The sequence below is a fragment of the Ochotona princeps genome, chromosome 25 (genome assembly GCF_030435755.1).
Source record: "Ochotona princeps isolate mOchPri1 chromosome 25, mOchPri1.hap1, whole genome shotgun sequence".
Classification (NCBI taxonomy): domain Eukaryota; kingdom Metazoa; phylum Chordata; class Mammalia; order Lagomorpha; family Ochotonidae; genus Ochotona; species Ochotona princeps.
Genome location: NC_080856.1, coordinates 16,702,414 through 16,716,761, shown reverse-complemented (window position 1 = coordinate 16,716,761; position 14,348 = coordinate 16,702,414). Strand labels below are relative to the sequence as shown.

Sequence of the window (14,348 nt, the reverse complement as noted above, 5' to 3'; positions counted from 1 at the left end):
GTTTCTGCCTTCAGATCAGTTCAACTTTGGCTGTTGCAGTCACTTGGGGAGTTAACAAGCAGTTCCAAGACCCTCCCCCCTCCTCTCTATAAATCTGACCCACATTTGTAATAATAAACAAATACATCTCTAAACAAAAATACCCAAAGAACTGGTTTATGTCTTGTCCAAGAGGGAGTGAACTATCAGTTTCAAGTCCCCTCCCAAACTCATCCTGGAATGGCACCCTCAAATTCACATGGTGGCTGTATTTGGAGGCAGAGCTGCTGGAAGGTAACTGGGATTAGATAAGGTCATCTAGGTGGGAAACCACCCCTGCCCCATGACAGAACTGGTGGCTTTGTAAGAAAAGACAGCTGAGTTGACACCAACTTTCCATCTCACCATGTGAGTCCTCTGCCAAGTTATTATACAAGTATTAGATGGACCTTACCACAGACCAAAAGGAAGTTTCTGGCACATCTTCAGCTGTTCTAGCCTCCAGATCTACAAGTCAAAGAAGCTCCTGTTTCTTGTCAATTACCTGGCCTCAGTTACTTTGCCAGTAAACAAAAGATGGATCAAGACAAGGAAATTGACATACTTTGGATGGCTGAGTGTGAGGAGTGACTTGAACATCAGCCCTGAAGACCACTGCCATTTTGGACTTTGTACCAATTAAAATATCTGCTTGCCCCAGGTCTTGACTTCCTTAAGATCTGCAAGCCCTTTAGGTCCAAAGTTTGTTGTCTGCCAATCTGCTGTAACTTTGTAACCCTGTTCCCACCAATCCGCTGTAACTTCATGGCACCATACCTGATGGTCCTATCCACCAACCCCTCACAGCCCCTCCCCCTAGTCCTACCAATCCTCTGTGGCTTCAACAGTGCTAACCACTAAGCCTTCATGGCCCTGTCCACTGGTCCCTCAGGGCCTATGACCCGTCCTAGAGCACAAGCAGGCACACTCCCACGTGCATGCAGCCCTCCTTCGCCTCACTGTCTCCCTTTCTCCCCCTTCCCTTGGAGTCCCCTCCTGCCACTAAGGCAGGAAACATCTTTCTCTCTCTCTCTGACTCTGTAAATATCCCCGTGACCTTCATTCCTGCTGAAATAAAACCTGCTGCATGGCTTGCTGCAACTGGTGTTTTGGTTTGTGATGGCAAACTGACAAGAGCTTACACTGAAAAGAGATAATGCCAGAAAGAGCAAACATTGGGGACCTGTGGAAACAGAAGTGAGCTAAATAGTTTATGCACAATCTCAGGCAACTTGTAGCAGCACAGATGTAAGTCTGTGTAACTTACTGAGATGATGAGGATGTACTCAAATGCTGATTTCTCCTTTGCAAAGGAAAGAGTATTCCAAGGTTCGAATTCGTCATTGGTCTTCCCATGGGATAGAGTTCTGTTTCACAAAACTCGGTATTGACTGAATGTGCACACCTTGGATGACAATAAGCTACAATAACAAAATAGAATAGTTCACAATGTTTTTGCCCCACAGAAACTGTTGTACTGAAGACAGGCAGAGAAAGACAAACAAGGACACCTCTCTAACTGTGTAATTACATACCTGAGTCCTCAGAAGAAGCAACCCATGAAAAGGTTTGTCAAACCTGCAAAATCTCTAGCCAATCTCATGGAGGAAGACCATTCTCTGCATAAAGTCAGTATGTAAAGATGCTCAAAAACAGACATCACAAAAATACATAAGCAGGCCCATGAATAAAAAGGAAACAGATGACCCAAAGCACACTCTAAGAAAGAGAAACCTGTGAGGAGCCTAACAAAGCATTCACAGTGAGAGATGTAAAGAAGGCAAGTGCACTGGGAGAAAATAGAGAATTCAACAAAACCACGGAAATGATGCATGAAATTGTAGAACTAGAATCAAATTCTGGAGCTGAAGAATATACAACGCAAGTGAAAACTTTCCTAGAGGACTTCATCAGACACAAGAAAGAATCTGAACACTTAAGACAGCTCATTTGAAATTATTAAAATTACTGAAAGTTGGAGATAAAAGAATGAAGAATGCTTAATGCACTTCCTGGGCACCAACATATGCGTTAGTTACATTTCAGAAGAAGATAGAGAACAGGCACAGAATTTATCTGAAGAAATCACAGCAGGGCCAGCAGCGTAGACGCCAGAGTACCGCAGCGGGCTGCAGTGCCGGCCTCCCATGTCCATGTCAGCACGAGTTCAAGTCCCACTGCCCTGTCTCAATCCATAACCCTGCTAATGGTCAGGGACAAACAGCAGAAGGCAGTGTAAACGCCTGGGACTCTGCCGTCTCTATAGGAAACCAGGATGAAGCTCCCGGCTCCTGGCTCCTGGCTTCAGACTGAACCAGCACTGGCTGTTTGGACCACTTGGGATGTGATCCAGCAGATGGAAGATTTCTCACTGCTGTTGCTCGCTCGCTCGCTCTCTCTTTGTCTGTCTCCTTTTCTCTTTATCTCTCCCTTTCTCCCTTCCTCCTTTTCTCTCTCCCTCCCTCTGTTCCTCTCTCTGTAACTCTTTCAAGTAAACAAATTAATCTCAAACGAGGAAGGAAAGAATGGCTAAACTTTTCATAAATTTGAAGAAGAAGATGGACATCTCAACTCAAGGTTTTCTAAGGATTCCAAATAAAGCAAATCAAAGCATTTGTAATACATTATAATCACACTGTCAAAAGAATACTACAAACAGAAGTATTAAATGCAAAAAAGACATTCCAAATGCTGCAAGGAAAAAAATCTGCCAAACAAGCACACTGTATAAGAAAACCTGATTTTAAAAAATGTAACAATAAATCTTGAAATTTTTCTAACCATTTTCCAACTAGAAATCAATAGAAAAAACACAGTAAATACAGGAAAACTGGAACATTCATAAATATGTGATAATAGAGCATGCCTGAACAATCAGTGAATCAAAGAAGGAATCAAAAGGAAAAATCAGGTATCTTGAGAGAAATGAAAATAAAAACATAACATACCAAAATTTAGGCGGCTTAGTGAAAGTTTTCATTTTTAAAAAAGGTTTATTTGAAAAGCAGCTATAGTGAGGGGGGCACGCATACAGGAAAATGCCCCATTTGCAGGCTTATTCCCCTAATGTCCACAATGGAAAAGCCGGGCCGGGGCTCCATCCAGTTCTCCTGCATGAGTGCAGGGCCCAATCTCTAGGCCCTTCTTCGGAACCAGAAGGAAAGTGGAACAGCTGGAAGTTGAACCTGTGTCCTTATGGGAGCTGGAGCCAAAGGCAGCAGCTTTACTGGTTACGTCACAGCTGGCTCAAAACTGAATCTTCTGATACATAATTTTTTTAGGATCCTTACATAAGAGAGGATTTAAAACAGTCTATGAAAAATGAGTATTATGAAAAATTATGCATGGATTATATTTTTCTGCACCAAAAATGAGCTTATCTTTTTATTCTGTTTCTTCAGTAACACTCTGAAAGCTTTAGGAATGAGAACTGTAGAGTACTGGCATAAAGATGATCAATGGAACAGAACAGCCCTGAACCAAACCTTCACATACCCAGTCATCTGGGCTTCAACAAAGCTGCAAAGAGTATACAATGGGTAACAGATAGTCTCCTTAATAAGCTGTACAGGGAAAACTGGACACACACATGCAAAGTTGAGCCCTTACCTTATATTACTTCCAAAATTAACTTAAAATGAATGAAAACCTTGAATGCAAGATCAGAAACTATAACGGAATAAAAAGGCAATTCATAGAATGGGAGAAAATCTGATAAGGAAGTAATATGAACATTTAAATAGTTCCTACATTCCAAATTCAGTAAAAAAAAAAAAAACTGACTTTAAAAATGGACAAAGAATATGAAATGGTTTTCTCTTAAGATATGGAAGCTACAAAAATAAAACAAAAAAACAAACAAACAAAAAACAACAACACACAACAAACCAGCCAAGGGCCCGGCATGATAGCGTAGCAGTTAAAATCCTCGCCTTGAACGCGCCAGGATCCCATCTGGGCACTGGTTCTAACCCGGCAGACACACTTCCCATCCAGCTCCCTGCTTGTGGCCTGGGAAAGCAGTCAAGGACGGCCCAAAGCCTTGGGACCCTGCACCCGCGTGGGAGACCTGGAAGAAGCTCCTGGCTCCTGGCTTCAGACTGGGATACGTATGTGTATATGTGTATGTGTGAGTGAGTGAGTGTGTGTGTGTATGTATGTATGTATGTTTGTATATGTATATATATAAAATCTGATTTGTATACACACGTGTGCCACTTAAGAGATTTTCAACCTTCATACAAAATATATAAATACTTAGGTAAATATGAATGCGCAAATAGTCACCTAGAGGAACTGTGCAATAGAGACTACCACATTGATATATGAAGATACACTGCAGTTTGCATCTCTACTTCCAAATCAAAGATGGACTCCCAATAAAGCTGTTAAACATATCTTGACAACAGGATGCTGAACTTGCTATCATTGTCTGTACCTACAATTAAATTACACACTTCAATAGCAGAATGGACTTGTGACTATTTTTGAAGGACTATACTTATCATAATAATATAGGGGAAATCGGTGGGGGGAAGGGCACTGAGGAGGGGGTAGCGGCTCCCTGAACAAACAAGTAGATTTTCTCATTGTTTTTACAAGTCTGAGTACATTAAAAATACTGGTTGAAAAAAAAATTCTGTTTTTCTAGTTGACCCAGAATTTTACTGTGCTGAAAGGGCCGCTTCAAATACTAAGTCACGGACAGGAAGAAGCAGAAGTCATCCCCTCTTCCCAGACAGCAGTTACCGACCGAGCACATCTGACTTGGAAACCTAACTGGCATATCACTACTTTACTTTTTATAGTCAAACTGATCCACCAAAGATTCAAGAGTTGGACATTTTCCCCATACCATTAAAGAGATTTCAAAACTGAGTGGCCTTATTTTTTTTCTAATTAAAGTCTTCAATGCTATTATCAAATCATTTGTCTAAAAGGGCAAAGAAAAAACATTCTTCTTCACAGCTAATTGTCATTAGTACTACAGCTGCTCAAAATGTTGAATATGTTTCAATTTAGCTTCATGCATCCTACACACAATTAGGAGATTCTGCTTGATGATAAAAATGGTTGGCTTAGAAAAATGAAAGTATTATAGCTACACTCCCACACTCGTCTAAACCGGTATGATTCTGCAGAGGGGAATTTACAACCTGTTTCTATTGTGCGAACCTAAAGCATTTGTCAATAATTTGTTACACTCATTTTCAAGCAAAGTGCTAATGGCTATATAGTGTTCCGACATTCCTAAGTGCAGGCAAGCATGAGGCACTGGAGCTGAACTGCTGCTTGTGACATCTCGTGTCGCATCTCACAGCCTGGGTCTAAAGTCCTTGCTGGGTTTTCCCTCTCAGGCTCCCGCTGTTGGGAACCCTGGGAGGCAGCAGGTGTTGGATCAAGGAGTAGAGTCCTTGCGGTCCACAGGGAGGACACAACTGAGTTCTGGGTTCTTAGCTTTTGGCATTTGGGAAATGAGCCAAGAGATGGAAGATCCCTTATAAATAAGAACATAGAAAAAATAATTTAAAAAAACAACTGAACTTGTAATGTCTATAATCATCTTAAAATTCTTATTTTAAAATCAAACTGTTTATCCACTTGAGCCACAGAAAAAAAATATAAGGGAAAAAAAGAATACTCAATATCAAAATGAATAAATAAGAATGAACTGATAAGCATGAATATGTTTTTTTTCAAATTATCATGTGATTCATTCTATTACTCTGCCAGTGCACTTATTAAATTGAGCAGAAGCAGAATCAGTTACCTGCATTAAAAAACAGCTTACACTAAAATATCCTTGAGAGTTTTATACCTTGATGTAACTAGTTCAGTTTCCACTCATGCCCTTCTTATAATCAGTCACATTCTTTACAACATAATCAGGCATCAACTGCCAACAGAGCTACAGAGGTTGCCGTCAAGCAGGAGCTTTCCTGAACATTCCTAAGATCCTACTGTTACCAGTACTCATGGTTTGGTCATCTGAAATGATATACGTTGGCAAATGCCAAGGTGTATTTGGTGCTTTGAAGTAAATCCCATGAATAAGTCTCACAAGACTTCACAGAACACAATTAAGGAAAATAATCTTCACGATTATTGTAACTACAAAATTATATTTGCTCATACAGCACTTTGAGCAAAGGCAGGCAAACAGTTGTGGACATTCAAAGTAAGCCTTGGTGTTATCTTATATAAGGAAACTTAATGATTCAGATCTGACACTCCATAAGAATCCAGACACAGGCTTTTCACATTCAGAGTCATTAAAATAGATATTATCCATTCTCGTGGCACAATTTTATTTTACCTAGCATTTGGTCACTTTAGATAACTTAAGTTTCAAGAAAAAAAAAATTGAAATAATAATTATCACAGCCTATTACGTAGTTCCTGAATTAAGTCTACGTTATTACACTTTCCCTCATGAAACCTCCGCCCTATACCACAATGCTATAATTGTGGAGGTGTTTTTTTTTTCCTTCAAAGCACTGTCAGGATTTAATAATGGCTAGAATACTGACTCAATTAAGCATTATCACAACCACATGAAAATGAATGAATAAAGTGTAGAATCAGATTCCTATGCATGCACTAGGCTAGCAACCAGCAGACAACAGACATGAAACTTCAAAATACGAAAACTGAATACAACTATGTGGTTTACAGGAAGAATGACCAACTGAATGTCCTATAGCTTTCACTAAACAGATTCTAATGACAACTATTTAAAATTATTTACCTAAAGCTCTTGTCTCAGCCTCTACTGGAACTCTTCAGATAAAGTAACATCTGACACGATGGCAAACAGCAATCAGTATCGATTTCAAAATCAGTCAATAAGTGTTAACGCTGTCACCTATTCTATAAACAAGCATGTTTATATTTACATCACAAGAAAGAATCCACAGCTGTCAAGAAATGCACTTGCCTACTGACATCTGACATCCTCCATTCTGGAAGCCTCACTAATGATGCTGGCTCATATATTCCCACATTCTGCAAGAAAGACTCGATAGTTATTTAAATCATCACTCAAACATACCTTAACTATTTCATCAATGAAACAAACATGAGAAACAGGATCTCTCTTCTTGCTTAAAACTTTTTGTAGATGTTGCACCTAAAAAGGGAGGGTGAAGTGGAGAATGCATATTAATTTTGCATTTATAAATAAGATAGATCATAAAGCTTAGGCACTATGGAAAGTATGGCAGGGTAAACGCCATTATATTAAAGCATTTGCAAACACTGTAATCAACTAACAGAGGTTATTTTGATCATTTACAGATTTCACAAGACTTGCCAAAAGTCATACAAGTTAGAATAAGTGAGAGTTAATTCACAACTAATGGAACTGATGCTGTTTTCGCTTCCAAAGTTATTTACCTGTCCACAAACAGCACAAATATGATCCACAAGTTTCTCCATGTTGGTCCACAGCGAAGCACGAAAGGCAGCAGTATTTCCTGGGGTTGGCATGGTGGATCTTCCAGGACCCCCTAATTAAAAGTGACACAAAACATAAAACATTAAAACTTCCAAATACAGTGAGGCATGCCAGAACAAAAAGCACACAGAAGCTAAAAAATGAAAAAATTTTTCTTTAAGAAACAAATTTGAGTGTTAGGGAGAGGAATTTTAATCCATGTTTAAAGTAAAGCAACGTGTATACCCACAGAGGCCAGAATAAAATGAGAACGGTTTTCTAAATGGGAACTGAGCATGGCAGAAAACACAAAATAGAAGACTCCAGAATAGGGGCCAGCACTGTAGTGCAATGGGGTTGAGCTGCAGCTGGTGATCCAGCACACTTGCTTCTAGGGAAGGGTATCAAGCTTTGCTCGGGACCCAGCTTCCTGCTAATGTGCCTGGAAAGGCAGCAGATGATATACAAATGCTTCAGGACCCAGCCACCCACGTAGGAGACCAGGATGGAGCTCCTGGCTCCCAGCTTTGGACTGAGCCAGATCTGACTTTTGTAGTCATTTGCACAGTTATCAGGAAAATTTGCCTCTCCTCCTCTCAGTCACTTTCTTTCTGTCACTCTGCTTTTCTGACACAGTTTGGCTGTTTCTGATCCAACACAGTCTCCCTTCATCCATGGCTTCACTTTCTGGTGTTTCAATTATCCTCTATCATCTACCTGTCTAAAATATTAAATTAAAAGTTTCAGCAATAAACAACATTTAAGTTTTAAAATGAATGTCATTTTGAGTGCAATGAAATTTCCCACCATCTCATTCTGCTCTGCCCAAGATGCGAATCATTGTTTCCTAAAGATACACATATTTCTATTGGAAAGACAGATTTACAGAAAGGAGACACAGAGAGAAAGATCCCCAACAGGCTGCAACAAACGGAGCAGCGCTGATCCAAAGCCAGGAGCCCAGAGCCTCCTCCAGTCTTTCCATGGGTGCAGGGTTCCAAGGCCCTGGGCCATCCTCGACTGCCTTCCCAGGCCACAAGCAGGGAACTGGAGGGGAAACAGAGCAGCAGGGACACATTGGGTGCCCACACAGGATGTAGCAGATGCAAGGCAAGGACTTTAGCCACAAGGTTATCACGCTGGGCTTGTGAATCATCCTTTTATCCAGGGTATCCATGCTCAATATACTACTTGTCCATTGGTCACTGAGTCATTTGGGTTATTACAATGACTAACATAAGGTGTCCCTGTGCTTACACTCCAGGATATCCTTTCTTTTATTTAATACTGGCCCCAACAGGCAAGAGCACAAAGGTGACAATTTATCACATCATGTTGTTCTAATCATCCTACTGGTTATTAGTCACTACTGTTATTCTCTTATTGTTTCCCATGTATGAGTTAGACTACATCAAAGGTATGTATGCACAAAAAAACATGGTATATCTAGGGTTGAGCGCAATCTGCAGTTTCAGGATTTCGCCAGGGATCGTGGAAAGCACACCCCATGGCAAACCAGGCTGCTGTAATGGAAAACAAGCATTACCTTACTACCCCAGGCAAGTTAACCATGAATCCTATCATGAAAAACCAATAAATCCAGACAAAATTCAGACTATGGTGTTCTCTAGTCATAAAAATAAAAAAGGCCACAGAACTAGTTTTGATTAAAGAGGAGTTGAGAAACAATAGAAAACACAGGATCTCTGCCTTATTTGAGTGAGAGGGAAAAGACTTTGTAAGGAAATTTTTAACAGTAATTGAAAGTCGTGAACTCAATTGTATAATAAGTAACCTCAACTTAAGATCCTTGCAGAATCAGAATTTCTAAGAATGTTCTTTAAATAACACACCCATAAAGTGATGTGTGCAGGTGTGAAAAAAGGAATTTTAATCCCAAATTGCAAAGGCAAAAATCCCAGTCTAAACTGTGGCAAGAAACCAGGCAGTAGAAAAGCCTACAAAATGGCCAGGCCATGTAAGTATTTGCATTTTTTTTTTAGAAAAGGTTTTTTTTTTTTTTGAAATCTATGTATCTATTAGAAAGGCAGATCAACTAGGGAAGGGGTAGGTAACAGAAAGGAAGGTTCCTGCATTTGCTGGTTGACTCCCCAGATGAGCTCAACAGCCAGGGCTGGGCCTGGCTAACACTAGGAGCCAGGAATCCCATCATTCAGTGGTACAAGGATAGCAGAGGAGTAAAATGACTGAATCATTTCATTCTCCTACAAGCAGAGTAAGAGTTTCTGTTCTCCTCCAACACTTCGCCTGACGACTGAGAAACAGCACCTTGTTGAATGTGCACTTCTCAATAAACAGCTCAGTCTCTCCAAGAGGCTGAGCATCTTTCCATGTCATTTGACATGTTCTTCTTTTAACTACCTATTCATAATCCTTATCCATTTTTTCAGCTGAATTATTTCTTACTGAATTATAAGCTATTTTATACATCCAAGGCAACATTTTTCCCCTTAAAATTGTATTTCAGATTTAAAAATTTGAAATAGTCTTAAACATAGAGAACAAGTATTGCAAAAAACGTTCCTTAAATTAACAAGTAAGCTACTAATATGATGTCACCTCACCCTTGAATACTTCAATGAGTACTTCCAACAAGGACATTCTCTTACATAACATGAATGTAACCAGCAAGAATGGAAAGTATCATTAGTACTGCCTAGGTAAAACTTTAAAAAATAAAAATAACACTGATTACTGCTTTAATTAAATGCAATGAAGAATTGCTGCTGAAGGTCTCCAAGTCATCTCATCCACACCTCAGCAGAACATAATAAGGCAACTTTAAAACTCTTTATTCCTTCAACAAAAGACACATACATCAGGATTGGCACCGAGTGAATAACTGCTTTCATTTTTCCCCTACTCATGACAACGTAAGAGGGAACAGGATTAAACTACTCACAGAAATTTAAACTTCAAATCAAACTTCTTGAGAATTGTGGGGAAAGCTCAGCGTAAAATCCCCCTTTGCGCTTCCTTTTCAAAGATCTCCTTCTACAACAGTCTTTAATGCAAAGCCATTCAGACACTAGGGCTGATCTTTCGAAATCTCTTTGAGACTTAAGATTTTCTTAATTAAAAAAAATCAATACAAATTAGCTATGAGCTACATGTTTAGTGTTATTTAAGATCACATTTATATACTAAGGATATTTAAAAATGGCTATAATTCTTTAGCATTAGCCATGCATCATGAGCTACAATTAATTCCATACTGGCTACTTCATTTATTCTTTAGTACAAACTTTTGAAGATCAGAGTGCCTTCAACATAAAAAATGGGAAAGAAAAAGCCAAAGACATTAAGCACATTAAGATTTCAGCTTGAGGATTTTTTTCTTTCTCAGACTGAAACAAACAATGCAGGGACAGTAGAATTACATAAAGAAATGGAGTCAAGACAGATGTATCTTGATCGTTTTTCAGTAGGAGACAACAGCACAATTGCATGTGGGTAGAAATCAACAACAAGGCAGAGCCTGGGCACCTGCTGAAGCAACAGTCTGGGAAGCCCGTCTCCAGCCTTCATCCAGAGAAGGCAGCTCCTCTGTGCCAACAGCACAGCAGACAGACAGCAGACAAGCAGCTGGAGGAGGAGCTGGAGCGAGCCAGAGAAGTCCATAGAACATGTGGTCTTCCCCGTTTTCTGCAGAGATGTGTGTTACAAATGTGATACCCCCGTGGGGCATCCTTTGTCAGGAAAGGACTGCGAACTGCTAGAGCAGAGTGAGTCCTCTCCTCACTGGACCTACTTTAGTTGTTTTCTTCAAACTTTCATAAGGTTGTAATGTCCTTAAAGGTATCATTGCTTTGAATTTCCGTAGTCAATCATTCTTATTTGTGAGTATCAGAATTTTCTTAAGAAAAAGTCCAGATTATCAAAGGTAAAAAAATATTTGCCTTGCCAATAAGAGGTACATGTGTGAAGATAAGAACTTTAGGAAGAAAAATATGTTCTGTTCCTTCTTTTTTTTTTTTTTTTTTGCATCTGTTTCCTCTCAACTAAATGATTCCACAGTTTATAGATCTTTATCTAGAAGTTCTGAATGTACCAATTGGCCAGCTCAACTCACTGATTGAGTTGACAAAAGATATAAATAAGTTCTGAAACATAATTTCTTCTTCCATTTTCTGTCTACTAAAAAATGAGTCATTAGATTGCTTTGAGACGTGAACGTTTCGCATACTATTCAAAGGACTTCTCAGTTATAAATAAATAAAGAAGCTAAATATAAGCCACATGCATACCTCTTACAGCTGACTGCAAAGGCTGACTCAAAACTTTGATGTCTAATGCATTATTGATGTTTTCTTCCAAAGTCGCACAGTATCCATCCACAATGCTGCTAACAGTATGCTTCAAAGTTCCAAGATTATGAAACACCTGAAGAGCTGTTCCCACCTGAGTTGGATTCTAAAAAACAAAAACAAAACAAAAAAAAAAAAGGTGGGATGCAGGTAGAAACACAAACAGGAAAATAAAACCATGAAAACTGTAACTTCAAGTGCACTTGAGTGATTCTGACCATATTAGTACATTATAAAAGACAACTTGCAATAAACATTTTTACACATTTCATTAAAAACAAATTTAAATATTATGCATATTACGAAGCTATTTCTTTCTTTCTCTTTCTTTATTGGAGAGTAACAAATTTAGGCATCTGTTGCATGCCTGAACTTAGTTCCGATTTACCAGAAGTTCTTATAAGGACAACCAGGCAGAATTAACAGCAATCCTACAATTGTTCAGACAGCATGTGGATTCTGCAGGAGTTCACTGAGACCTGAGCCATGCAGCTGGAGCCACACATGTAACACACCTTATTCATCCGCCTTTTCGCTAACACTACAAGTATGTAGACAGTGTCTACTGTTTGCCATATATAGTTCTGGGTGCTGCAAACTCAGTAGTGAAACAAAGCCAAGGAAGCCCTTGGCCTCATGGAATTTACACTGATGGAGAAATATATAAAACCACAGATGGAACAGAATACCAGCAGTGCTACGTACCACAAACAAGTAAAGCAGGGAGCAAGAATGGAGAATGACAGACACTTCGAGAGGCAAGTCAGAGAAAGCCATCTCCGTGGGACGTGTTGGGAGTGGACACCACGAAGTACATGGGGAAACAGGTGCCCAGACACCACTGCCAGAAGCATGCTAGAAAGACTGCGAGAGGACCAGCACAATGTCTGGAGCTCACTGAAGCTGACAGCGGCGGAGGCGAGGAGGACCAGGGGACACCCTTGCCGCGAGCAGACTAAGGTCAGAGGTACACACAGAAAAGTCTGTGCAAGTAAGTGACCAAGTTACCGCGCAGGAAGGAGGATTTCAACACCTACTTCCAGGTCGAAGTAACTGAAACTCCTCTTTTCATGTGTGATTCAATGTCTGTTATTCAATTCAATGACCCTGGGCAGAGAGTTGGAGTGTACCTCCGGGGACACAGGCATCTCCTAACAGAATAGAGGGGTTGAGCCTCAGCTGCACTTTCAATCCAGCCCCCTGCTCAAGTGCCTGGGTTCCTGCCACCCATGCAGAACACCTGGATGGAGTTTCTGGCACATGGCTTCAACTTGGCCCAGACCTTTTGCTCCGATGATCTGTCAAATAACATATGTACGTACATATTAAAACAAAAGAACTGACATGTACCCCATAGCTTAGGTGTTATTTAACAGTTGAATGTATACTTCAAATGGTTTACATGTATGCTAACTGAAAAAAAAACATCTGAGAACATCTGGCTTCCAGAATCCCCCCTCTAAAAATTACTAACTTCCAAAAGATTTTCAAAATATTGCACTATAATGAGCCCAGTGTGGTAGCCTAGTGGCTAAAGGGCTCGCTTTGCATCCACTGGGGTCCCATATGGGTATCAGTTCGTATCCCAGCTGCTACACTTTCCATCCAGCTCCCTACTTGTGGCCTGGGAAAGCATTAGAAGACGGCCCTAGGTCTTGGGACCCTGCACACATGTGGGAGACCCAGAAGAAACTCCTGGCTCCTGGCTTCGAATTGGCTCAGCTCCAGTCATTATAACTACTTGGGAAGTCAAGCAGCAGATGGAAGATCTTTCTCTTTGTCTTTACTTCTTTTGGTAAATCTGATTTTCCAATAAAATAAATCTTAAAAAAGCAGACACATGCACAATAGCGCATTATTTAGCTCATTACTAAACAAGCATGTATTAAAGCAACATTCATAAATTACAATACTTATAACGCTATGAGTAATTTAAAGCTTGCCAATTAACAGGGCCACTTTGTAATTTGTGCTAATTATTCACATTCATAGCTTAATGCATCATTCTTCAGATAATATAATGATTTTTAAAACAAAATCCTTAAAGCCACATGCACACAGAAGAACATGCCGATTACAAGCACAACGTTACGAATTACACCAAGGAAAACACATCTGGATAACTACTGGCTAGATCATAAAACCAAGTCTTATCAACACTTCTGAACGCTCTCTGGATCCTCAAACTGCACCTCTCTAAGTATCACTTTTCTAGTTCCTAACACCACAGATTAGTTTCCTCTGCTTTCGAACATCGTATTACTACAGTTACAACAGATGTATTATTTTGTGCTTGGCTCCTTTCACTTAAAATCTTATTTGTGGAATTTATCCATGTTACTGCATGTGTAGTTTTCCATGGCAGAAATTTACCTCAGTTTATTTACTGCTGATACACATCTGAAATTCTTATACTTTTAAGTCTTGTAAGACTACCATGAGCATCTAACACGCAGCATTTAGTGAACGTGTATAACACCTGCATTCCTGCTGGCTGAGAGTAGCGCTGCTGAATCAGAAAGCGTTTGTATCCTGGGTATGTATAGACAAAATCTGCCTAACCCCTT

At 39.8% G+C, this 14,348-nt stretch overlaps 1 protein-coding gene across 1 annotated transcript in view; it reads right to left on the bottom strand.

Moving 5' to 3' along the window:
* COG5 (component of oligomeric golgi complex 5) overlaps positions 1 to 14,348 on the bottom strand; it is a 254,069-nt gene that overhangs the window by 91,794 nt on the left and 147,927 nt on the right. Inside the window, exons 8-10 of the mRNA XM_004598593.4 lie at positions 11,722 to 11,887; positions 7,414 to 7,526; positions 7,070 to 7,147 (exon numbers count right to left, since the gene is read on the bottom strand). Of these exons, the coding sequence (XP_004598650.2) occupies positions 7,070 to 7,147; positions 7,414 to 7,526; positions 11,722 to 11,887 (357 nt within the window). The remainder of the gene's footprint in view (positions 1 to 7,069; positions 7,148 to 7,413; positions 7,527 to 11,721; positions 11,888 to 14,348) is intronic.